Source organism: Callorhinchus milii, unplaced genomic scaffold, assembly GCF_018977255.1.
Source record: "Callorhinchus milii isolate IMCB2004 unplaced genomic scaffold, IMCB_Cmil_1.0 Scaffold11, whole genome shotgun sequence".
Lineage (NCBI taxonomy): Eukaryota > Metazoa > Chordata > Chondrichthyes > Chimaeriformes > Callorhinchidae > Callorhinchus > Callorhinchus milii.
This window is the reverse complement of record NW_024704752.1, coordinates 1,490,814-1,516,897: the sequence shown is the minus strand read 5'-3', so window position 1 is coordinate 1,516,897 and position 26,084 is coordinate 1,490,814. Positions and strand designations below refer to the sequence as shown.

General features: G+C 46.4%; 1 protein-coding gene across 1 annotated transcript; it reads left to right on the top strand.

Annotated features, from left to right (window-relative positions):
- Positions 1-497: 497 nt before the first annotated feature.
- gmnc (geminin coiled-coil domain containing) lies at positions 498-11,591 on the top strand. Its single transcript, XM_042339210.1, has 6 exons — positions 498-651; positions 6,892-7,084; positions 7,590-7,596; positions 8,560-8,742; positions 9,235-9,351; positions 10,736-11,591. The coding sequence occupies exons 1-6, from the start codon at positions 498-500 to the stop codon at positions 11,381-11,383; spliced, it is 1,302 nt and encodes a 433-aa protein (XP_042195144.1). The 3' UTR covers positions 11,384-11,591.
- The last annotated feature ends 14,493 nt before the right edge of the window (positions 11,592-26,084 follow it).

The following is a 26,084-nucleotide window of genomic DNA, read 5'->3' as shown; positions in this document are numbered from 1 at the left end:
ACGAAAGTGCAATCACAACGATAATATTCACCTGAAGATTAATTTTTTTGGGGGTTGTTTTTGCTGTGTGTCACCATCACACAGAGGTGTGTCGGGGATCAGGGCGACCCCATTCCGCTGCATCTTTGGCCCCGGAATATTTCAAGGGCATTGCAATGGAACGGAAGATGTGCCACCGGGTCCCCATTCGGGGCCATTGGGATCTTATTGGGGGGAAAGGGGGAAAAATCCAGAAAACTGGGGATCAGCTCCAAGTTTAAATGATTTGCTGAGATTCTGAGGGAGAGGAATAAACGTGGGTTGTGGATGGGTTTGATTTGCAAAAAATGTCCAGAGGAGAGGGGGGGAGGGGGGGAGAGGGGGACAACCTGAACCTTCTCCCAAACTTTCTCCCAAACTTTCCAGGGAAGTTTGGAGAGAGAGAGAGGGCGCAAAGTGATGACGTCAACCCCCCCTCCCCCCTCCCCTCCAGGGTTTAACCTTTCAACTCCTCCAACATGGCGGCGGTCCGGAGGAGATTTGGGCCGATCTGGGGGGGTATTTGCCGGCAGTCCGCGAGCCCCCCGGGGTGTGCCGGCGGCCCGGGCCCGGGGCCGGGGGGCGGCGGGGGCGGGCTCGGCGCCGGCCGGTTTCTGGGGGTTTGGGTGGGGGGTTTGTGGAGTTCTTGGGGTTGTGTTTACCCCCCGAGTCGGTGTGGGGAAGCGGGTTGGACGCGGGGACTTGGGTACCAAAGCACTGACAGCAACACAGCGGCTCTCCATCCCTCCCCCGGCCATGGTCCTCCCTCACCTGGTCTCCGAGCCCCACGCGGCTCACACTCGGACATCGCACTACACGAAGTGTCGTCGAACTTCAATAATAATATTATTATTATTATTTATTATTATTATTATTATTTCAAAATAGAGATTTTTTAAAAAAAAACACGAAAAAAGTGACTTGTGGACAATCCCGTTTATTGTCCCTCTCGATTATTCCCCCTCTCCCCCCCCCCCCCAAAAAAAAAATACATTTGTTTTTGCCAATTTGTTTTAAAACGAACAGTTGAAGCCACGTTTTGTGTTGTTGGGGAAGAAGCAAAAAAGTCGAATTTTTTTTTTACAGAAAATGCAACACAGTGTATAACAGTTTTGTGATATATATTGTAATATATATATATATATGTGTGTGTGTGTGTGTGTGGTGTGTTTCCTCAGTGGAAAGTTTACAGCACATCCCTCTTTTTCACCAGGTCTACATGTTAATTTTTAAGCGATTTACGCACAAACCTGGACAGCTCTGGGTTGAGGGAACAGAAAGGTAACTCGCTCTTTGGAAAAGGAAGATTTCCAAAGGGAAAGGAAATAATTGCGAGGGAATCGGGGGTTAGTAATTGACACTATTCTTTTTTTCAAAAGAAGGGGGAAGAGAAGAAAAAAAAAAGAGGAAGGGGAATAAATCGTGAATAGAAGGCGATTATTAGATTAACTGCCCTATTCTATTCAGTTTAAGGTACCCTAATGATTTAAGTGAATAAAGGGACCCTCGTGGGTGGATTAAACTGACACTTTTCCATATGTCAGTGTATTGCCTTCTCTCTCTCTGGCCCACAGGAGGGAGGTCGGGTTACCGTTAGCTTTGCTATTACAGTTATCATCTACCATGCTATTAGCCTCCTTCGGAGCTGTGTCTAATTGAGGCTTTACGCGTACCTGGGCGCAAACTAGCGAGATATGATAGGGGATATGTTCAGAGTAAGTCCATCCCTCCCCTCAGTTTATGTATTGTCATTTAAGAAACAAAGTCAAAGTCTTTATTTATTGTTTAACATTTTTAAAAAAAACTTAGTTATCGCCACGGTCAGAGATGCTGCCCACCCTCTTGACCCATATAAGACCACATTCGCTATTTTACGAAATATCTATGTTGCTATTTGGCTAATTCGCTATTTTAAAGAAATAACAATAAGCCAATTGCGTTTGTGAGTGTGTGTTGGGCGTGATGTCTGCAGAAAGCGCTTGAACAAAACGCTAGTGTCTGAGTTTTAGGACTTTTCCTGTGTTATTTGTGTGTTTGTTTATTTGTTTTGGAACTTGGAAGACATATGTGGAATCCAGGCACCGATGAGAGATAGATAGCACATGCATCAGCCAAGACGGGGTGGGGGGGAAGGAGGGAGGGAGGAGCATTATATAAAACAAATAAAAGATTTCGCAAAAAAGTGCGTATTTTCCCGTTGGGTTTGTGAAGTTTGGTGTCATGACTTTTCATTTCTCACTAAGTTTGGAGACACGTCACACTGTTCCCAGCTTTTTTTGTGTGTGTGTGTGTGTGTATACCAAATCAGATCGCTTGTTCTACTGGTCTAACACACGGCGTCACTGGTAACTGGTTTAGTTTAGATTAGCCCTGTGTGAGCACACTGCAAGACAGACAGCCTCGTTTAAAGAGCATTGAAGCTTTATTCACAACGTCTCTCTGTCTCACACACACACATTCTCCCTCTGTCCCTCTCTTAAGCAAGCTTCGGGGATGGTAAGTGATTTAAAATCTCTAGCAAAGAGTTGAGAGATGAAGTTTGGGGATGTGGAGGGAGAGAAAGAGGGAAGGAAACACAAATGATAAGTTGTTGCCAAGTTTCAAGTTTCCAAACATTTTCTGAAGGATTACATTCAAATGATCGAGGGCTGTTAACACTCTGTATCTATGTGTTTGAGTCTACAAAAACTGAGCTGTTTTTTGGGGTGATGGTGGGGAAAGTGTTTTTTTGGTGGGGAAGTGGGGTGAAATTGTCTGTTTTTCTGCGTGTTATAAACACTTAAAGTGAAAGTGTATTAGGCACTGGGTCGATCATTCACTTTGAGGTTACCTTGTTATGAAATGAAGCGAGTTATCTCTCTCTCTCTCTCTCTCTGCGGGTCTCAATATATTTTCCAGTTGTAGAAATCTGGCGTTTAGAGAGACAGTGTTTTGGGCTATGCCAAGGGAACCTGTGACTGTGTTGGGGGAAGCAAGGCTGGTTGAGACTTTTCACAGTGATTTCTCCCATTAGATGGAGCTGTGAGGTGTGACTGAGACGCTGTGTGTGTGGAGCGTAGACTTGGCTCAATTTAAACATGTTACTGTAAACCTCGCCAAAGTCGTATCAGTTGTGAACCATACATCTAATATGGCTGTGCAAAATATGAGTTATGTGAAACTTACAAATACTGTACTATATGTGTGTCTGTTTCCCTATGATCGCGACAGAGCCACTTACTGCATAGGGATGTGAATGCAAACAGGACATGTGTCTATGTTGTTGGTGGTGCGTTGTGAGAGGGGGGCAGGTTGTATGTGTGCGTGTGGTGTTCGTGTTGGTGTTTGGGTTGTGGGGGTGTGTGTGTGGTGTGTGGTGTTGTTCAGGGTGGTGGGGGTGTGGGGGGGTTGTGTGTGTGTGGGTGGTGGTGGGGGTGTGGTGTTTGTGGGTGGTGTTGGTGGGTGGGTGGTTTGGCCCGGGTGGGGGGGGAGTGGGGTTGTGTTGGGGAGTGTGGGGGATGTGTGTGGGGGGGGGGAGGGGAGTGTGCGGGGATGTGTGTGTAGTGTGGGGGGAGGAGTGTGTGTAGTGTGGGGGGGGTCTGTGGTGGGGGTTGTGTAGGTGCTATGGGGGTTGTGTGGAGGTTATGTAGGGGCTATGGGGGGTGTTGGCATGCGTTGGTGTTATTGGGGCTGTGGGCGTGCGCATGTGGTGTTGGGGGTGCGTGTGTGGTGTTGGGGGAGTTACACGCCCGTGTGTATGGTGTTGGGATGGGTGGGTGTGCGGTTGGGTGGGCGCTTGTGTGGTGGTCGGGGTGTTCGGGGTCGGGGTGTGGTGTTTGAGGGGCTTGTGGTGTTCGGGTGTGTGTTCAGGGTCGGGGTGTTCGGAGTCCGGGTGGTCGGGGTCGGGGTATGGTGCTTGGGTGGGGTGGTATTCGGGTGTATGTTGGGGGTGGTGTTGGGGTGGGTGTTCGAGGTGGTGTTGGGGTGGGTGTTCTGGGGGGGTGGGTGGGTGTTCGGGTTGTTGGGTGTTCTGGGTGGGTGGGTGTTCGGGTTGTTGGGGGTGGTGGGTGTTCAGGGGTGGGTGTTGAGGGTGGGTCTGGGTGTGGTGTTCGGGAGGGGGTGGTGTTCGGGGGGGGGGGGTGTTCTCTCCTCACGCTGCTGGTCTCTCTGCTCAAGTGAGGCTCTTGCAAGTCTTCCCTTTTTATAGGATTCAAGAAAAAGCACTCAGTTTTGACTGGTCAGCAAATTTACTAATCCCCAAACCCCTGACCTATGATTAACTGCTAATTGACTTGTTTGCCATCTTACCTCTGCTGAATGAAACAGTTCTCTCTTGCTCTCTGGTATCTCTCTTGCTGAAGAATTCCCACTCTCACCAAATTCCTAAACAGAAGTCTCCATCAGTTACCACCTCACTCAGTTCCCTCCTTACGCTGCTGGGCTCTGCTGTCTCTGTTGGTGTGTGTGTGTGTGATGTTGTGGGGAGGTTATGTGTGTGTGAGGTGTGTTGATGTTGTGGGGGAGTGTGTGTGTGGGGCGAGGAGATTGTGTTTGTGTGTAATGTTGGGGAGAGGTTGTGTGTGTGTGTGTCTGGTGTTGAGGTGCTTGTGGTGTTGGGGAGTGCTGTACACTGTGATATGAGGCGCTATAACAATATTCACAAGTGATCACACCTCATGAAGGAGAACACAGCCCCACCCGTTAAAGCTTCTGAGTTGCTTTAATGCCAGTGAACTCGGTTCACTTTATAACCTCCAGTCTTAATTTCCTTTGCCCTTTTGTAAGCGTTTGTATGTCTCTCTTCAGGTATGGCTGTCTCTCTCTTTATATATATATATATTTATATATTCATAAATATATTCATATTCATATATTTATTCATATATATATTCATATGTCTTTTTCTATTTGGGCATCTGTGTGTCTCTGTGTCTCACTTTCTGTGTGTGTGTGCCACCCCTCCTTCCCTTCTCCCCCCCCCCCCCCCCCGACCGCAGCTCAGGTCTGAAATGTTGTACACTGTCCAGCGCCTTGAGACGTCCTCCCGACGTGAAAGGCGCTATACGAATGTAATCCTGTTGTGTGTGTCTCTCTATATGTGTGTGTCTCACTCTATATCTCTCTCTCTTTATGTGACTCCGTTACCTTTCCTGACTGTGTTTATTACTGACCGGCGGGTGACCGAATGCAGATTTCTCATCAGTTGAGATGTTTTGGGAGGATTATAGATAACCTTTTTTTAAAAAAATATATGGCGGGGGGGAGGGGGGAGGGGGGTTAGAGGTTGGGTTTCACTGAAACTGAGCAGGTTTTTCAGCGTGTCCTGTGGGTGGGTGACTTTGAAGCGCCTTAACTAAGTCCTAAGAAACTTTTATTGGACAGGACGTGGGGGGTGGGCTGAGCCGGGGAGCCCTGTTTGTGGGGTGGGGAGGGGGGAGACACGCGTCAGCTACTGGCACTGATACCCACCAAAGCCTCTCTCTCTCTCAGAGCATCAGATATGAAGGCAGATTCCTGTCGCTCCTCACTTCACTTGATGTGGGCAGAATAAAAGGAAAGGCAGTTTAAAACGGTTTTTTTAGAGAACGAGTACAGCAGGTTCTCCCTCCCCCCCCCCACCACCACCACCCCCCCCCACCACCCCCCCCACCACCATACACACCCCCACCCCACCCACACACCCCCACACACACCCCCCACACACACCCCACCCCCCACACCCCCCCCCCACCACCACACACACACCACACACACACCCCACACACCACCACACCACCACCACACACACCCCCACCCACACCCCCCCCCCACCACCACACACACCCCCCACCACCACCACACACCCCCCCCACCACCACACACCCCCCCACCACCCCCACACACCACACCCCACCACCCCCCCCCACAACACACACACCCACCCCCCACCACCCCCACACCCCCCCCCACCCCCCCACACACCCCCCCACCCCCACACACCCCCCACCACCCCCCACCACCCCCACACCCCCCCCCCCACCACCAACCCCCCACCCCGAATGAGTAGGAAACATTTGAACAAATAAAGATCCTATTCCGAACTATTCGGACACACATTGCGGATGTTCCTCTGTCTGTTTGGCCGCTGCGCTGCTCTTTCGCAGTTGCAGACAGTGACAGTGAAAGTGATTCAAAGGTTTATACATTTTTGGTGTTGGGTTTTCGGTCAGTGAGTTTGTCTCACTGTGTGTGTGTGTGTGTCTTACTGTGTGTGTCTCGCTGTGTGTGTGTGTGTGTGTCTCTCACTGTGTGTGTGTGTCTCGCTGTGTGTGTGTGTCTCGCTGTGTGTGCCTGTCGCTCTGTGTATGTGTGTGTGTGTCTCGCTCACTGTGTGTCTCGCTGTGTGTGTGTGTGTGTTGCTGTGTGTGCCTGTCGCTCTGTGTGTGTGTGTGTGTGTGTGTTGCTGTGTGTGCCTGTCGCTCTGTGTGTGTGTGTGTGTGATTGTGTGTATCTCATTCTCCGTGTGTTTAACTCTGGGTTTGTCTCACAGTCTGTCACAGGTTCTTGTCGTCTCTCTCCTCTCTGTCGCTGTTTCACTCGTATTCCCTCTGAATATTTCTCTCTCTATGTGGGTATGTCTCACATCTCATTTTCTGTATCTTTCACTCTACTTTCCCTGCGTGGATCTCTCTCTCTCTCTCTCTCTTTCTCTATATCCTTTTCTCTCTATGTGAGTATGTCTCGCTCTCTATCGTTTACTCCCTCTCCCTCTATCTGTGGATCTGTGTCTCTCTGTGTGAGAATATCTCGCTCTATCGTTTACTCTCTCTCTCTTTATCTGTGGATCTCTCTCTCTCTCTCTGTGAGTATATCTCGCTCTCTCTCTCTGTGGATCTGTCTCTGTCTCTCTCTGTGTCTGTCTCACTGTCTCTGTGTCTGGTTTGCAGAGTGCGGCGCTGTCTCGCCAAGACCAGTACTATGTGGGAGGCCAATACTATGATTATCCCTCTTCCATCTCCACCTCAGCCAGTGTTGACATTTCCATGGAAACCTGGGTGTCTCAGTGGCCGGTCGGTATCCTGGACAACCACCCGGCCAGCCTGCCCCAGCCCCAACCCCAAACCCAACCCCAGCCCCAACCCCAAACCCAACCCCAACCCCAGCCCCAACCCCAACCTGAGCCCCAGCCGGAGACTCAAGGTAAGTGTCCTCTTCCACACACACACACACACACACAAACACGCGTGGAACATAGCCCAAATCTATGCAAAACTCTTCCTCTCTCTCTTTCTCTCTCTCTCTCTCACACACACACACACACACACGTGGAAAATAACCCCAAATCTATGCAAAACTCTCTCTCTCTCTCTCTCTCACACACACACACACGTGAAAAATAACCCCAAATCTATGCAAAACTCTTCCTCTCTCTGTCTCACACACACATACACACACACGCGTGGAAAATAACCCCAAATCTATGCAAAACTCTTCCCCTCTCTCTCACACACACACACACACGCACGGGGGAAGCTGCCCAAATCTGAACAGATATCCCAGTCACGGATCCTGGGCTGTGTCACCAGTGTAACACGATGTTGGTGTTATTTCAGCAATGGGGCAAGAGATTTTTTGGGGGTGGGTGAGGGGGGGGGGGGGGGGGGAGTGGGTGGGGGGGGGGGGTGTAGCAATCTTCTTGCAAAGTCATTTTGCAATAAAATAGCTAGAAGCGGATTTCTGGGTTGGGTTGTTAGCGAAAGGTGCAAAATACACGCCGATTCCGTTGGTTTGAATGCACTATTGATGCGCTCTCTCTCTCTCTCTCACACACACACTCCGTTGTAAGTCATCTATATCTGCACAGTGGTTGGTATCAGGACCAGACCTGACTTGACCTCCCGGGCCGGGCTGGGCCGGGCTGGGCTGGGCTGGGAGGGCTCCTTGCCTGCCCCCACTGGATGGTATTTTGCTCCCTTCGTTATCACCTCGACCTTTGCTTCACTTGGACTGGAAAGCGCTCCCATAAATAACCCGGGCTAAAGATTAACCCGAGGGAAGGTGCGGGGCGCGTGGAGAGCTCAGAGAGGTGGGATTTACAGCCTCCACTAATGGGTGGCAGCAAAATCCTGGCTTTGATATGAATTGGATTGATTTCATACATTGGAGAATTTCTCAAAGCCCTTCACAGGAGGGGTGGGGGGGTTACAGGAAAGTGTAGTGGCTGTTTAGTGGGATATAATGTATACAGACTGACTGATGTAGGGGAGGGGTATTGTGTGTGTGTACATATTATTATTTTAATTATTTGATTATTATTTAGGATTATCACATATATATATATATATGATATATATAGACTGGGTGATGGGTGGTTTAAAAATAATAATAATAATTTGGTCACTCAATCCAGGAGTGATTGTGGGACGCTGCTGTGCGCAATTGGCTGCCACGTTTCGCTCAGCAATATACAGTATATTTTACGGTATGTTCTGTGAAGTGCTTTGAGATGTCTTGAAGAAATGATAAAGCGCTATATTAAATGCAAGGATTATTATTGTGTACACAAACTTGGGTGATGGGGAGGGGTGGGTGGGGTTTGTGTATATAGACATGGTAGTGGTAATGGGTTACTGTGTGTGTATAGAGTGGGGCTCAGTGATGTGTTATATTTTCCCACCAGGTGTCTTCTCTGACTTTGAGTTCATCAACCAGGATGAGTTTGTGTGGACAGACAATTTATCCTCTCAGCTCTATAAAAACAAGCAGGTGAGATTGCTCCCAATTTATTGGTTGAGCTGTACGCTACAAATTCAGTGTTCCGTGTGTTGTGAATTACCGCTTACAAATGATCTGGAGTCCTGTAGCATAGTGATTAGGGCACTCGCCTCGGAAGTGAGAGGAGGGACCTAGGTTCGATTCCCAGGCGGAGCAAAACTTTAAGCAAGTGTCCTTACTCCAACGCCTCTGTTTACCTTGCAGTAAGTAGGAACCTGGTTTAGTTGATTGGTGGATCACTTTCTAGGGGTAATGATGCCTTCACAAAAATAAATAATAAAAAAAATGTGGTCACTCGATTGTTTGCTGTGTGCAATTGGCTGCTGTGTTTCGCCAGCAAAATATATAGACAATTCACTTTACAGTATATTCTGCAAAGTGCTTTGAGGCATCCCAATGAGGCACTATATCAAACGCAAGGATTATTATTATTGCTAAGAGCATTGTGTAACAGACCCACCTACACTGTGATTGTTCTCACAGCTTCAGGAGACGCTGGAGCAGAAAGAGGAGGAACTTGCTCAGTTACATGAGGAAAACAGCAAGCTGAGAGAGTACCTCACCTCCACCTACGTCAAGTCTTTGGAAGATAAAGCCAAGGTGAGGCATGGCCCCATGCCAGCATGGGGACACTGAGCAGCGATGGCATGAGGCCTCTTTCTGTGGCAATGTCCTTGACTAGATACAAACTTTTAAGAACAGCATGAAGTCCCGTAGCTTAGTGATTAGAGCACTCGCCTCACAAGTGAGAGGACTCGGGTTCAGTTCACTAGGCACGTTTCCTTACTCCAAAGTTTTCTGTTTACATAGCAGGAAGTAGGAACCCCCTTTGTCAGTTGAATGGCAGATCACTTTCCGGGGGTAATAATCCTTCCAAAAAACAAACAAAAATATTTGATCACTCAATCCACGACAATAGGATTATTATTACTATTATAACAACAAATTGGATAAATCCTAAAAAGGGTTCAATAACCCTTTTTAGAACCCGTTTCATAAAGTTAGCAGAAATGGTTTCCACTAGTTGGGGAGCCCATTACCAGGGGACACAAATAATAAGATGAGGCCTGGGGATTCAAAAGATAATTTAATTTGAGATTGTTGAATTCGCTGTCTGAAGTGGTGGTTGAATCAGATAGTGTGGATGCATTCAAGAGGAAGCTAGACCTTCACATGAGGGAGAGGGGAATAGAAGGGTGTGGGAGGGAGGGAAGGAGAAATGGGGTGAGACTCGTATGTAGTCTGAAACAAAGCACTGGCACAGATTGGTTGGACCGAGCAGCCTGTTTCCGTGCTATACAGTCTGTGTAATTTTTATAATAGCGGCTTTGTACTTCATATCAGGAGGATATCCGAATGTACAGATCTTTTAATCCCATTCCTCACCTATTCTCAATCCATGACTGTTTGTGGGACACTGCTGTGTGCAATTGGCTGCCGCATTTTCCCCACAAATATACAGTCAATTCAGTTTACAGTTTTCTGTGAAGTGCTTTGAGATGTGTAGAAGATGTGAAAAGCACTATATCAAATGCAAGGATTATTATTATTTTCCATAATCATTAATATCTCTTCTGTGCTGTAAATATCTGTGGTAAGTTTCTGTGGGATATTACAAATAACTTTTGTCGTAATTACCTTAATGTCCAGGGAGATTTCTGTTTATTGATGCACAATTGGGTTATTTACTTTTTATTTTAAAAAAACTGCTGAGTAGTAAACTTATGAACAGGTCCCCAAGGGAGACGATGGTAGCTGAAAGTGCTGTTTGTTTCAAAAACAAATTAGACAGATTTCTGACAGAAAATAATATCTGGGGATACAGTATATAGTTTAGGACACAACATGTCAAGCGAATGCCAGGATGGTGGAAGGTGAACTGGATGGACCTTGGTTCCCCCCCAAACAAAATCCAGGCTATTTGGTCAAGTTACTCACTTACATTCAAACCTTCAAAGCTTAAGAGACTTTTTGTTGTCCATAGAAACTATTGACGCAAAGTGGACGAAGAAAAGGAGAGATCCTGAAATGCAAGAGGCGCCTGTTTGAGCCGCAGGATCCAGAGCCCGGATCGTCTATCTCCGAGATCCACCTCAAGAAGGGGCGGGCGGAATCACTCAGTGGGAATGAAGGTGGGTCTTTCTCTGCCAGAGACAGCCAGCAAGGTGGGTGCATTGAGAGCTGGGTGCTTCAAACCCTGGGGTTGAAAGATGTGAACACCATCGATGATGCCTTATCAGCTAACTACAGTGCCATTACCAGCGACGACCTGACCTCGATCCAATACAGTGAAGCTCACTTGGGGGCAACTGTTTACAGCACAGACTGTGTGATGCCTACAGACTACCCCACTGCCCAGTTGGCCTCCATGGACTTCCCCGCTGGGCTCTGTGGGCTGGAATCAGCCCCACCCTCTACTCGCTACTCGCCTCCCACCCCCCTGCCCAGCCAGGTGCTCAATCCCTTTTACGCCTGCAAGGTGACCCCCAACAAAACGGACGTGGCTTTCTCCACCTCACTGAGCCCCCACCGCAATGTGAAGACACACAGCTTCCACCAGGGACAAGCCTTTGTGCGGCGGGATGAAGAAGGAGGCTGGAAATTCACCTGGGTCCCCAGCCACAGAGACTGAAGCCGCCTTCACAAACTGTTTACAAAATCTCCCCCAGCACTATCAAGACAAATATCTTGTCCCCTCATACCATTGGTCTCCAATGATATCATCAGATCAAATGATTACTGTTGTCCAGGAATGTTCAAATGTACTGCAATTCTCTTACTTCCCCCTCCCCACCCCACCACCACTGAACTCATTGGCAAAGTACAAGAGCATTGCCCTTACACCTAGAAGAAAGTTTTTTAGTCAGCCGGGTGTCTGACACATGTGGAAACCCATCACCGTTGCTTAAGAGTATCCAAACCAAGCTGAGAATTTCATGCATCCCACCTACACGTGGAAATCCCAGAGATAGATTGTTGGAATGGAATGCGCTCTCTGGAGGGACACAATGGAGGGACGCATCCTGCTTACCTAATTCTGGAAAGTATTAAGCGTGGGTTGGCATTATAAATGTGCCAAGACTTGGAACAACTTGGAACAGCCATGAGATACTAACAGCACCACATCATATGGATTACAATTGCAACCAATTGGGGCAGTTTTACCCTACTTTTTGAACAGCCCAGTTGTGGAGAGGGGTTTTTACCAATGATCTGTCTGAGCTGAGTAAGTCCAGCAGTTGTGTGTTCCCCCAGAGCACTGTGACCTGTTGAATTGTTTCTTCTTTGTCAACAAGACTCAGGTACAACATCCCCTGGCTGCCATCAATAATCAGCTCCAGCCAATCACAGCCAAGAGTAACCTTGCCTCCCCAGCCAATCACAGCCAAGAGTAACCTTGCCTCCCCAGCCAATCACAGCCAAGAGTACCCTTGCCTCCCCAGCCAATCACAGCCAAGAGTAACCTTGCCTCCCCAGCCAATCACAGCCAACAGTAACCTTGCCTCCCAGCCAATCACAGCCAAGAGTACCCTTGCCTCCCCAGCCAATCACAGCCAAGAGTAACCTTGCCTCCCCAGCCAATCACAGCCAAGAGTAACCTTGCCTCCCCAGCCAATCACAGCCAAGAGTAACCTTGCCTCCAGCCAATCACAGCCAAGAGTACCTTGCCTCCCCAGCCAATCACAGCCAAGAGTAACCTTGCCTCCCCAGCCAATCACAGCCAAGAGTAACCTTGCCTCCCCAGCCAATCACAGCCAAGAGTAACCTTGCCTCCCCAGCCAATCACAGCCAAGGGAAACCTGCTGCCCCAGCCAATCACAGCCAAGGGAAACCTGCTGCCCCAGCCAATCACAGCAATGCCTGTCCTGCAGGTCCAACCAATTACAACAAAGCCAACTCCTTCCCAGCTGTTGGATGATGTCACTGAGTGTGGAAATGGCTCCAATATCTTGTTGAACACCCAGAAATAGCAAAGGTTATGGTGGAGCCAACATCAGCAGCGATCACATGGGTGGGGAGAGGAGCTTGACCAAAAGTGTGGCCGAAGGGGAGGGTCTTGAGACCCATCTTGAAGGAGGCAATGGATGGAGTAATGCAAATGGACTGTGGGATGGAGTTCCAAAGGCTGGGGTTGAATGACTATCCTCTCTCCTTAACAGCGGAGCCAGTGTTGGGTGCGGCAGCAAGTCAGATAATGAATACAGCGCCTATGGTCACCTCACAGCTGAGCAATATAATGCCCTGATTTCCCAGCGTCACTTCACCCACCTATCAGATTTGGTCACACCTCGTATTCCCATTGACGAGCCAAACAGGCTGCTCAACCATCAGTCATGTCTTGGATTTACTTATTTACTGCCTGGCGAAAAAACCTGCTTCCAAATCCCAATCATTATCGATCTCTGTAGGATTTGAACAGCAAACAAAACATGGATCTAATTCTGGAACAGAATCAACCTGCTTTTGCTTCTTTGACGGTGATTATTTGTTCGCCAAGGGACGATCTTCTTAAAAAAAAAACACAATTCTTTTAAACTTCCTATCCGCCATATCGACCTGTCCGCTCCCTCCGCTCAGCAGGCTCCGGCCTGCTCCACATCTCCCGCCCAGCGCCGGTTGGGTCTTCAGCCTTTTTGGAACTCCATTGCACAATCCCTTCGCATTACTCCATCCATTGCCTCCTTCAAGATGGATCTCAAGACCCTACACTTCGACCACACTTTCGGTCAAACTCCTATCCCCACCCTCCCTGTCCTCCACCCCTCCTGATCCCAACCCCCAGCTCGGGTCCAAATCCCTGACTGTCCAGTGCCTTGGGACGTCCTCCCAACGTGGAAGGCGTAAATGTAATTTGTTGTTGTTCCCATTTTATTTTTATTGGAAAAAAATGATTACTACAGTTTTTTTTACATTTTTAATTAAGATTGAAACTGTTGCTCAACACAATTCTGAAAGGAAAATAAATCAACAGGTTTTTCACAAGCTTAGCCTTATTAGGTGCAGCAGAATACTTGATGGGTTGAGAGATTAAGCCTCAACCCAGCCAAGGTCCTACCAAGGCTGTATGTCTTCCCTTCACACCTCCTGATCCCAACCCCCTTGGGTCCAAATCCCTGACTGTGCAGCGCCTTGGGAAGTTCCACCTGACATGAAAGGCGCTATACTAATGTAATTTGTTGTTCTTGTTTTTTTTATTAAAAAAGGTATGTTTTACTGGTCAAGCACTATATTAGCACGAACAAAAGTTTGCTGGACAAATAATGTGAATTAATAAATTAATTAATAATGAATGAATTATTAATAATGAGATCAAACTCCCGCACTCAAAAGCATTGCAACTTGCGTTAAGTTTTTAACCTTAACAAACTCAATGAAGTTGTATCAGAATTATACGAAGTGAGAGGCTGACGCTATGTTTCAGTGCTTTGGGGTGTTCTCTCGATGTGAAAGGTGCTATACAAATGTTTGTCGTTGTTTTAAAGGAATTCCAGTGTAATGTTTCTCATTAAAAAAAANTCTAATTGAACGTTACCAGTTAACCAATAAATCCAATTTTTTTTTACATAAACTGAACCCAATTTTTTTTTACCGAAAACTGAACGTGTTGTTTATAAAACCACTTACTTGGCAGAACTAATATTTTGAGAGGTTGCTCCCTAAATGTAATGGGATTTGGTATTCATTAAGTGCTCTGGGACTCTACCCTGTGTTATATATAGGCAAGTTGTTGAGGTTGCTGTTATTCAGTGCAGTATCTATTATCAACACCAACAACTTGCATTTAATATAGTGCTCTGTGTGAAGGGTTCTATATAAATGCATTTTGTATGTTGTTGTCGTTATCTACATGACTGGTGATGTGCATCATGGGGAGGACTTGTATGTACTGGCTACACAATGAATACTCCCTTGCCATATAGCCACTTGTGTTTATAGAGGAGTGTTATGCTAGGAAGTTAGAGTGGAGAGCAGACAGTTGGAGCAGAGTTTGACATCCTCAGTGGTTCCCTCATTGAGGAATCCCCCAAGTGATCAGAGCACATTACATCCTTTATCATGAATGGGGTTCTGGCAGGTAGATAACTTGCTGATCTGTTTTGAAACTGAAAAAATCCTGATAAAATATAATGGATACAATGTCCCTGTCTGGAACATCAGCCCTTATCAGCGCCTTGGGACGCCCCCTGATGTGAAAGGCGCTATACAAATGTAATTTGCGGTTTGTTGTTATCAGGTCTGATTTGATGTTCTAACTTCATTATAGTTTGAGGCTGGGAATTGGCACAGTTCACATACAAAATATTTTTTGCCCAGAAAAAACAGTCAATTCACTTTACAGTGTATACTGTGAAGCGCTTTGAAATGTCTTGAAAATGTGATAAGGTACTATATGAAATGCAAGGATTATTATATATATATATCCAGAGTCAAGCATTTTTTTAATCAGCCGGGTGTCTGACACATGTGGAAACCCATCACCATGCTTAAGAGTATCTTAAGGCAGAGATCTATGAATGCCACTTACACATGAAGATTTGCCTGTGACTGGGATGGATTAAGCATCCACTTCCGGAGGAATGCACCCTATTTACCTAATCCCAGAGAGTGTTAGACACAGGGTGACAAAATACAAGGCTTGGGAACACTGCTATTCTGCACACTAACTGAAGTCCACCGAGTAATGGACTGATTGGATTCCGAAGACATGGTATTAAAACGTAAAATCCCCTTCTTGTGAATTGGTGGTCGCTAAATTTATTGGGCAAATCAGTTTCTTTTTTATTAAGTGCATCCTATATGAAACAATCTTACTGCTGCGGCACAAACATACCTTTCTCTGATTGTTGGAGTCACATTGTGTGGAACCAATGTTAAACGGACATGGAATTCAATATAGGCAAAGAGGTTCAATGTTTCTCACTGTCTTTGCCTTACGACCATGGTCTTGAGATTGAAGTCCTCCGCCCCCTCCCTTGCCTCTTTCAAGCCCCTCCTCTTCGACCATACCTTCGGTCACCCTCTTACTCCTGCCCTCCATCCTTCCTGATCCCAACCACCAGCTAGGGTGTGGATTGCTGACTGTCCAACACCTGCTGACGTGAAAGACCCTAAACAAATGTAATTTGTTGTTGTTGAAGATCATGAAATAAATTTGAACCTCTTGTAATAAATGGGGCAAGATCAAAAGAGAGCAGGGAAATCCTACCTCTGACTCCAGGCACAAGTACCAGTTGTTTGAGATCACCAGCCCTTGTCTTCCCCTTCCTGTGTAGCAATTAGAATCATAAAATCTTACAGCACAGAAGGAGGCCATTCGGCCCATCGTGCCTTTGGAGGTTTCTGAAAAAGCTACCAACTAATCCCACTCCCCAGCTCTTACCCCATAGCTCTGCACATTTTTCCTTTTGAAATACCTGTCCAATTCCCTTTTGAATCTGCTACTATTGAATTGTCACTTTTTTTAGTATTCCAAATCCCTACACAAATCAATATGTTTAATTATTGCCAAGACGTTTAGCTGAGCTCAGTTGGCAGTTGTGGGATGAAACCCCACTTTGGGACTTGGATTCACACAGTCTAAGCTGACACTCCAGTGCAGTGCTGGGGGGATGTTGCATTATCGGAGGTCCTATCTGCCTGTTCAAATGGATGTCACTGGTCTTTTTATTATTCACCCCAAGGACCGGTTTCAAACTGCCTCTCCAAATCCTGCCCAACAAAACATGTCCCTGGTGCTGCGTGTCCTCAGTAATCCACCCAGTTGGCACGTTGACAACCTGAGCCTTTGTATATATTGTGCATTTTGTATATTGTTTCAGTTTGTGTGCATTAATATTGTTCTAAACTTCTAATGTGATGGAAAGGTTTGGCCCAACTGTTCTGTTCTGCCTGACCGTGTGTCAAACAATAAAAAGAAACTAATTATGCAAAGGTTTTTTCTTTTGTGTTACTTTGTGACTCGAGTGCCTGATCTCAGATATCAGTTTGCCTGACCTTTGCTGTACGCTCTTCAATGCCAGTGTGTTGCTCTTGCAGGAAGGTGAGCAGACATGTACCATGTATTCCACGTGGAGTCAGACCAACACTCCCAACTTACACTGCTTTAGCCTGGCACAGTGAGTCAGAAGGTTGTGGGTTCAAGCCATACGTCAGGACTTGGAATCTAAGCTGATGCTCCGTTGCAGTGTTGGGGTGTGTTGCATTGTCGGAGGTGCCGTACTTTGGATGAAACCTTAAACCAATGTCCCTTTTGCTTATTTAGATGAACGTTAAACATTCCATGCCACTATTCGAAAAGAGAAGGGAGTTTCTCTCTGGCGGTGTCCTGCCAACAATCCCCCAAATAAAATCAGTCACTCAGTGGTTGGCTGTTTGTGGGACATTGCTGTGGGACATCCTCCTGATGTGAAAGGCGCTATACAAATGTAGTTTGTTGTTTGTTTTTGTATGCAACTGACTGCTGCGTTTCGTTCACAAAATACAGTTACTCCTCTTTACATTATATCATGAGAAGTGCTTTGAGACGCAAATGCAAGAATTATTATTATTACCTTTATGGTGCTTTATGAATGCAAATTGTTGCTATGATTGGAACTTCATTGATACTCTGAACTCCGAATGCCTCTTGTTCAAGATACAGGTGTGGTCATGTGTACATAATGGTGTTGAGTGGCTGTTAATTTTTAATGTTATTAGGAGACTTCGGAGTGTGGCTGCTCACTTTAAATAACATCAAAAACCTTAAGGTTTGACTTTCGGAATTCAATTTGTATTTGATGCAATCAAATATCAAATCTAAAGTTGTCTTCATACCCCCATCCAGTCTGTGTGACTTATAATAATACTTACATTTAATAATAATTATTGCATTTGATATAAAGCCTTATCACATCATCAAAATGTATCAAAACACTTCACCCGGTCGACTGCAAAGTGTAGTAGCTGTTTGTTTGGAGTATCATAGCGTAGTGATTCGCCCTCTCGCCTCAAAGTGAGAGGACCCGGGTTCAATTCCCAGGCAAGGCAAAACCTGGTTGTCAGTCGATTATCCAATCGCTTTCCAGGGGGTAATAATCTCAAAAAAAAATTGTTACTCAATCCATGAGTGTTTGTAGGACACTGCTGTGTGCAATTGTCTGCTGCGTTCGCCCACAAAATACACAATTCACTTTATTGAGGTAATATATGCTGTGAAGCGCTTTGAGATGTTTCAACGACGTAATAAGGAGCTATAAGAAATGCAAGGATTATTATTTTTATCATCTCCTGACCTAAAAGGAGTGACTAACCGAATGGATCTTCGTATGGAAACGGGAATTGGGCCAATTCCAAGCCTACAGAGTGTGTATATCATATATATATATTATACAGAGGGTATTGTGTATTATACGGTCACATCCGTCCTCACCCCGGTTCGGCTTGGCATCAGGTTCTGCTACTGTCCAGCGCTCCAGGATGCTGCCCCGTGTGAAGGACGCTATATAAATCCAAGTTGTTGTTGTAGGGATCTTTTGAGAGTTTGTGTCCATTTCAGTCAGGGACCCCAATAGATCCCAGACATACCCAGTGCCATTGGCTAATGATGAGAGGGTTGTTTCGGGGTTTGGAGTGAATCTCTGCAGTGTTGGCAATCTCGCTTCCCTGCTCTGTGTGAGTGTGTGTTTCCTTCATCATATCAACGGTCATTTTACACCAAAAATACCATTCCGTTGCGACAATTAGAAATATCCCGACTCGAATCGTTTGGTCGCAAAGGTTGCTCTCTGTTTTTTTTAACACTTCTCACCATCACAAAGGTGTTTATCCACTGGTTTGTGTAGTTTTTTTGTGTATGTATATTTAAAAACAAAACATCCACTACCGCAAGACCGATAAAAGGTTTGTTATTGCATTTTAAATTCTCTGAAATGTATTTTTTTGTGTGTTTTTCCTGAATTATTTTGTTGGGGGTAAAGGGATTGGATTTATAATGGGTTGGAGTTTCTATGTGCGGGTAGTGAACCCGAAAAGGTGGTCTGAAGCCGATTTATTTGCTTATTTTTGGCGAATCATATTACTGCTAATTCTATTATTTCCTTAACTTCCAAATATACCAAATATCTAAGAAATTATTTAGGAGATTATGATTTCACTCAAATGACTGATATTCAGGGATAAATCTGGGTTACAAAGCTGTTATTTTGCATCTTTCTTTGTGGAGGAGAGGTGAATGAAATTCTAAATAAGAAAATATTCCGAAAGATTATATTGGATATTTTTCAGTAGACAATGATCAAATGGTCTGCTTGTTAAGGGAGAGAGAGATGGGAGAGAGAAAAGGATATTATCTCACTACCAGACTGTGCTAACACAGATAAGCAAACATAATAATAATAATAATTCTTGAATTTGATATAGTGCCTTATCACCTTGTTGAGAAGACTCAAAGTGCTTCACAGAATATACCCTAAAGTGGAGTGACTGTGTATTTTGTGGACTAATGGATAGTCTGAGTTCAATTAGGAGGATCAGAAACTGATAGACAGAGACCAATGAACTTGTGAAGGAAATTCCTTCTAAGAATTTGTATTCAACTTAAACTACAATATAAAACCTTTTAGTTTTCCCATGAAATGCTACTTTCTCTATTCTGATGATGTTGCAAGCAGGTCCTCTCATTGTCAGTGATATAAGATGTGTCTGGGAAGCTCCCTGTGTTTGTGGTCAGAGAGAAGGGGGAGAGACAGCGAAATCCACACCCCCAGCCAACCAGCCAGCTGTTAGCCTGATATGTTAACTCATCTTCTCTTAACAAACGAGGCGTGTCCTGAGCAAAAACCCAACCCACACAAGCCACCCAAGGCAACTGACCACAGAGCCTAATCCTCTCCTAACTGCCCCCCTTGGGGTTAGAGGGGGTGCTTTTATAGAGGTGGGTCCACAGAGAGAGATTGGGGCTTTGTAAAATATATCTCCTCCTGCAGATGTCGCCCAGATTGGATGTTTAAATGTAAAAAAACGAGATAAGTAACTGGGAGCAGGGACTGAGTCTCTGAAACAGTCAATGATTTCCCCAGAGATTGAAGCACCTGGTTACACACTAACAAAGACACCTTTCAGGTGAACTGGAGACCAAATAAGCAGTTCCTACTGAAAGTGTCATAAAAATCGCATTTTCCTCTCATTTTAAAAAAATTGTTTGAATATTTCACTCATGAAAATGTGCTACTTATAAAACTGGCTGCTGCGTTTCGCCCACAAAATGCACAGTCAATCCACTTTATGGCATATTCTGTGAAGCGTTTGGAGACAATCTGCTCCCATGCCAGTGTCCAGCTTGCTTGTAAATTGTAGCTGAGGTTTAAGGGCAATGTCCCGTTAGCCTCAGTATGTTAAATAGTGTGTGACAGTAATTAGCTCCATTCTACTGAGAACTCATCCTATTGGTATAATTGCTTCTGCTCACAGTACAACGAGGCACTGATAGGTATAATGGACAAAACTACCTGGCTGTGTCTGTTAGAAGCGTAATTTGGTATCTGTTTGCGGTTAACCAAATTTCCTATCAATAATAAATCAATAATAATCCCTGCACTTAATAATAATCCTTGCATTTGATACAGTGCCTTATCATGTCGTTGAGACTTCTCAAAGTACTTCACAGAATATACTGTTAAGTGGAGTGACTGTATTTTGTGGGCATTATGCAAGAGCGATAGTGTCAGAAGGTCTCGAAGCCCTTTGATGAAATATAACATCAACTTGAAATAGTTGAGTTTGGGGTACTTTTACTGAATAGCGATGCGCATGTGTAGCGCTGCGACTACATTTAAAGTGGAACAATGGGGACAGCTTGTCTCATGGAAACACACACGCGGTTTTCCACTTGAGCTGCTACACGGTGAGTTCCGTCTGAACAATGCTACAATCTTGAGCTATTGTTCATTAACTCGTGTCTCTTAATGAATGGGTTTATCAGTAACACAGCACCTGCTGCAGGACTCAGCCGCTCTGTTGGAATGCAGACTTTTATTGCCGTTCAGGAGGATGCTTAAATCCACATGTTTACATATCTGGTGTTGGGAAATTCCTAACGGCAGCACATTTTTTTTGTCAAATGGTGAGTTGTTCCCTCGGGTTGATGTCTATCCTCACTAGACTCGAGTCCAGCTTGTCTGATATAATAATAATCCTTGTATATGATATAGCGCTTTAACCTGTCGTGATATCTCTGGAACACTCTCCCTCAATCCCTCTTCCTTACCCCCTCCCTTGTGAAGTCGCACCTGAAGTCCTTCCTCTTCGAATCTCTTCGGCATATGGTCACCTCCTCGTTCCGCCCCAGCTTGGAGTTGTGCTCCGCCATTGTTGAGCGTCCCAGGGAGCAAGGCGAAGGGATTGTGGGATGGAGTTCCAAAGGGTGGGTGCAGAGTGGGGACTAACGACCGGATTCCTACTTACTTCAAGATCTTCATCCTCACCTACAAGGCCGTTCACGGCCTTGCACCCTCCTACCTCTCCGACCTACTATCCCCCTACGTACCTGCCCATACCCTCCGTTCCTCTGGCTCCGGTCTGCTCCACATCCCCCGCCCTAACATCGGTGGCCGGGCTTTCAGCTTCTCAGCCCCCAGGCTCTAGAACTCCATCCCCCAGTGCCTTCGCCGCTTCCTCTCTTTCCTCCTTCAAGGCCGGTCTCAAGACCTTTCTCTTCAACCGGGCCTTCAGCTCCCCTCTCGACTCTCTACCCCCTCCTCGCTCCCTCCCTTCCCTCCCCTCACCCTGACCATTTCCCCCCTGCTCGGGTCCCGACCCAACTGTCCAGCGCTTGGGACGTCCTCCTGACTTGAAAGGCGCTCTATAAATGCAATCTTCTTGTTGTTGTACTGCTCGGTAAACAGAGGCGAGTGGTGTACGAAAACGTGCCTAAGGTTTTGCCCTGCCCAGAAATCAAACCCATGTTGTCTCATTTGCAAGGCAAGTGCTCTAACCACTACACTACAGGACCCTTGTAGCTTGGACTTATTTTATGCTTGAGGTGTTGCCCAAACATCCCAGGGGAGACAGCTGCCAACAGCCACCTTTGCCCTCTTACTGCTCCCCATGTTGTTCTGTGCAAAACTTTAACAGATAATAGGAATGGTGGAATACTGCCAGCCTGTTACATTCATTGTCACTCCTCAACCTCAACCGCCTCTTTAAGCAGAACTGATTAGAAAGTAATAAAACATCACAGGCCAGGTTGATGCTCCAGTGTAGTGCTGGGGAAACGCTGCCTTGCTGGCCTTCAGATGAGACATTTAACCGAGGTCCTGTCTGTACCCCGTTCAGGTGGGCCTTAAAGATGCTGTGACACTGTTGGAAAAGAGATCCCATCCCATTACTGTTATCTGATTGATAAGAGCAAATGGGCTCATCACTAGATTGTGGATGATAAGCAGTCACTGCAAAGGAAGCTCTCTCTCTCCATGAGGAGATCAATCTGCCCCTGGCTCAGTCTAACATAACATGTAGGAGCAGGAGTAGGCCATTCAGCCCTTCGAGCCTGCCCTGCCATTTCAATCATGGCTGATCTTCTAATCTAACTCCAGCTAATAACCTGACCCTGCCTTATCCCCATATCCATAGCGTCAACAGCCCTTTGGGGTAGTGAGTTCCATACATTCACCGCCCTTTGAGTGAAGAAGTTCTTCCTCAACTCAGTGCGAAAGGGCTGCCTCTGATTTTAAGGTTATGACCCCTGGTTTTAGTTTCTCCAACCGGGGGATACAATCTCCCACTATCTACTCTATCATGGCCTTTGATGATCTTATAGGTTCCTATAAGATCCCCTCTAATTCTTCTATATTCTAGAGAATATAGGCCCAAATTGGTCAGCCTATCCTCGTAACTCATCCCCTTCATCCCTGGCACTAACCTAGTAAATCTACGCTGCACCCCCTCCAAGGCAAGTACATCCTTCCTTAAATAAGGAGATCAAAACTGGACACAGTATTCCAGGTGTGGTCTCACAGGGCCCTATACAGTTGCAGCAAGACTTCCCTACTCTTATACTCTAATCCTTTCATAATGACATACCATTCGCCTTCCTAATTGCTGCTGCACCTGCAGACTAACTTTCTGTGATTGGTGTACAAGGACACCCAAGTCCCTCTGGACGCTAACACATTCCAATCTCTCCCCTTCTGAAAAAAACCCACTCTACTGTTTTTGCTCCCTAGGGGGATGACTTTGCACTTCCCTACATTATACTTCGTCTGCCACCTACCTGCCCAGTCTCTCACTCTCTCTCGCCTCTGAGTCAGGCTGTGGATTCAACAACAACAACAGTGGCCGAGCCTGACTTCGAGCTTTAGGGAGTGAGGAGGTGACTTTAAGTACGGTCGAAGAGGAAGGTCTTCAGTTGTGATCTAAAAGAGGGAAAGGAGGAGACAAGGTGGAGGGATTGAGGGATAGAGTTCTGCGGTTTTGGGGCAGAGGGGCTGAAAGCACGGCCGACATGGTTGAGCGGAGGGGATGAGCAGGAGACCAGAGCCAGCCGAGCAGAGGCAGCGGGTAGTGGAATGGGGAGAAAGCAGGTTGGAGAGGTGGGGAGCTGCCAGGGCGTGAAGATAGAATTGGAACCCATGTGGTCCAGGTTGACATTCCAATGCAGGGATGGGGGATGTGCTACATTGTCAGAGGTGCCATCCTTCGGATGAAACATTAAACCAAATTCTCGTCTATGGCTGTTCAGGTGGACATTAAAAATCCCACGGCACGCCTCAAAAAGAGAAGAGATCTATTCCTGGTGTCCTGACCAACAATGTCCCAGATACAATTGATCAATTACTTTATGGCTGTTTGTGGGACGCTGCTGTGCATAAACTGGCTGCCACGTTCATCCACAAAATATGCAGTCATTACACTTTACAGTCAAGCGCTTTGAGACGTCTCGATGGCGGGAAATGTCATAATAACTAGAATCATATGATTGTTTTAAAAACATGGCAATCTCACTTCACTGTCAGAACAATTACACCTGCAGACACCGTCGCTTATGGTGATAAACCATCTTACCAAACTGAGCATCTTATCTGGAGAGATAAGCACAGAGATTTTTGTGAGCTTAGGCGTGCTGTAAAATGATTTGTGGAAGTGGAGCTGATACCTTTACCCTGCTGGTGGTTAATGGGTTTATTGGGGCACCTTTTATGTGAGCTCAGGGGTGGTGGGGGGAGAAGGTGGGTGGCCTGCGAGACAATGAGGATTTGGTGTGATGTTTTAATCAAACAGCGGCCTCCAAGTTCAAGGTGTGCGGTTTGGTAGCGTAGTGTTAGCACGCATGCCTCGCAAGCGAGAGGACCCAGGTTCGATTCGTGGGCAGGTCGAAACCGTAGACGAGTTTCCTTACTCCTCTGCTTACCCAGCAGTAAGTAGGAACCTGTTGCTAGTCGATGGGCAGATTGCTTTCGGGGATAATTGATTCCTCTGAAAAATATATATATATTTTTGGTCAGTCAATCCACAAGTGTCTGTGGGACAATTGGCTACTGCCAAAATATTCAGCCAATCCACTTTGCAATAAAGCGCTCTGGAGGCTACCGTGTGTGAGGGGTGCTATGTAAATTCAAGTTGTTTTGGCCTGTTGTTGTATATTCTGTGAAAAGCGCTTTGAGACGTCTGAATGGCGTGATAAGGCGCTAAATCAAATGTGAGGATTATTATTATCCTCTGCTTCTGATTGGGCGGGTCCTGGTTTGCAGGGTGAGGTGGTGGTGGGGGGGGGGTGCCAGTCCCCACTTTGTCCCTCCGCACGTGAGGCTTTCTGTTCTGGGAGGGACTGTGCAGAACCACCTCAGCCAAGAACTGCTGAAACTCCTTCAATATGTGGCCAGTGTCAAGGTGCCCTGCGACTCAAACCAGTGACCACAGGTATGTGGAGCGAATGCTTTCCCTGCCAGCCAAGCACCAGTGCTGCTTTCCCGGGTCTGGGCGTTTGCTCCTGACGTCTAACCAGTCATCACGGTAAACAGCCGCAGCTAACCCCAGTGTTTCCTCTCTGAGCTGGATATCACTACCTTGGCTCTGTGTAGGACGTTGCTCCACGTAGGTTGGCTGTCGCGTTCGCCCACAAATGCAGAAGTCACTCCCATATCAGCCTGTCCGCTCCCTCCCCTCAGCAGGCTGTGGCGTGCTCGCTCCTCGTTCCCCCGCCCGGCCCTCCCCACCATCGGGGGTCGGGCCTTCAGCCTTCCTGCCCCCACCCTACGGAACTCCATCCCACATTCCCTTTGCCTCGCTCCCTCCCTTCCCTTCTTCAAGGCGCGTCTCAAAACACTCCTCTTTGACTGAGCCTTCAGCCACCCTCCGGGATCCTGACCCCCCCACCACAGCTCAGATCCGAATCCTCGACTGCCCAGTGCCATGGAACCTCCTAAAAGGCGCTTTACTAATTTTGTATTGTATCCTTGACGATGAAATCCTGTGCTGCTCTTTGAGACGTCATCCTGCTGTTAAATGTAAATAATATAATAATAATTCTTGCATTTAATACAGCGCCTTATCACGCTGTCGAGACATCTCAAAGCGCTTCACAGGATACACTGTAACGTGAATTGACTGTGCATTTTGTGGGCGAAATGTAAAGATTATTACTGTTGTTTTTATAGGAAAGTGCACCTGAGCTGTGTTGGTCAACATTATCAGTGACACATAAATTTCACCACAGAAGGAGGCCATTTGACCCATTGCGTTAGCCACACTACCTGGTTTTCCAAATTGACTTCTACTATTACTAATAATAGTAATGATCCTTATATTTTATATAGAGCCTTATCACGTCTTTGAGGGGACTTCACAGAATACACTGCAAAGTGAATTGACTGTATATTTTGTGGGTGAAACGCAGCAGCCAATTGCGCACAGCAGCGTCCCACAAACAGTCGTGGATTGAGTGACCAAATTATTTTTATTTATTTTGAAGTAATTATTACTCTTGGAAAAGCGACTAACTTTCTGCCAAACAACTAACAACCAGGTTCCTACTTACGGCTAGGTAAACGGAGGGGTGTAGAGTAAGGAACCTTGCCCAATGTTTCGCCTTTCCTGGGAATCAAATCCAGGTCCTCTTTGCTTGCGAGGCGAGTGCTATAACCATTGAGCTACAGGACTCCACTAATTCTACTCTCCAGCTCTTCTACCTTGACATTTTTCCTGCTCAGCTGCTTATCCAGCTCCCCAGCCTCTGTCTATATCCCAACATATGGAAAGCTATTGCAGGGGAGCTTGCCATTGAGTTCTGCTATGTATCAAAGATGAGTAATGAAAGGCCCCACAAAACACACAGTCACTACACTGTACAGTAAAATCCT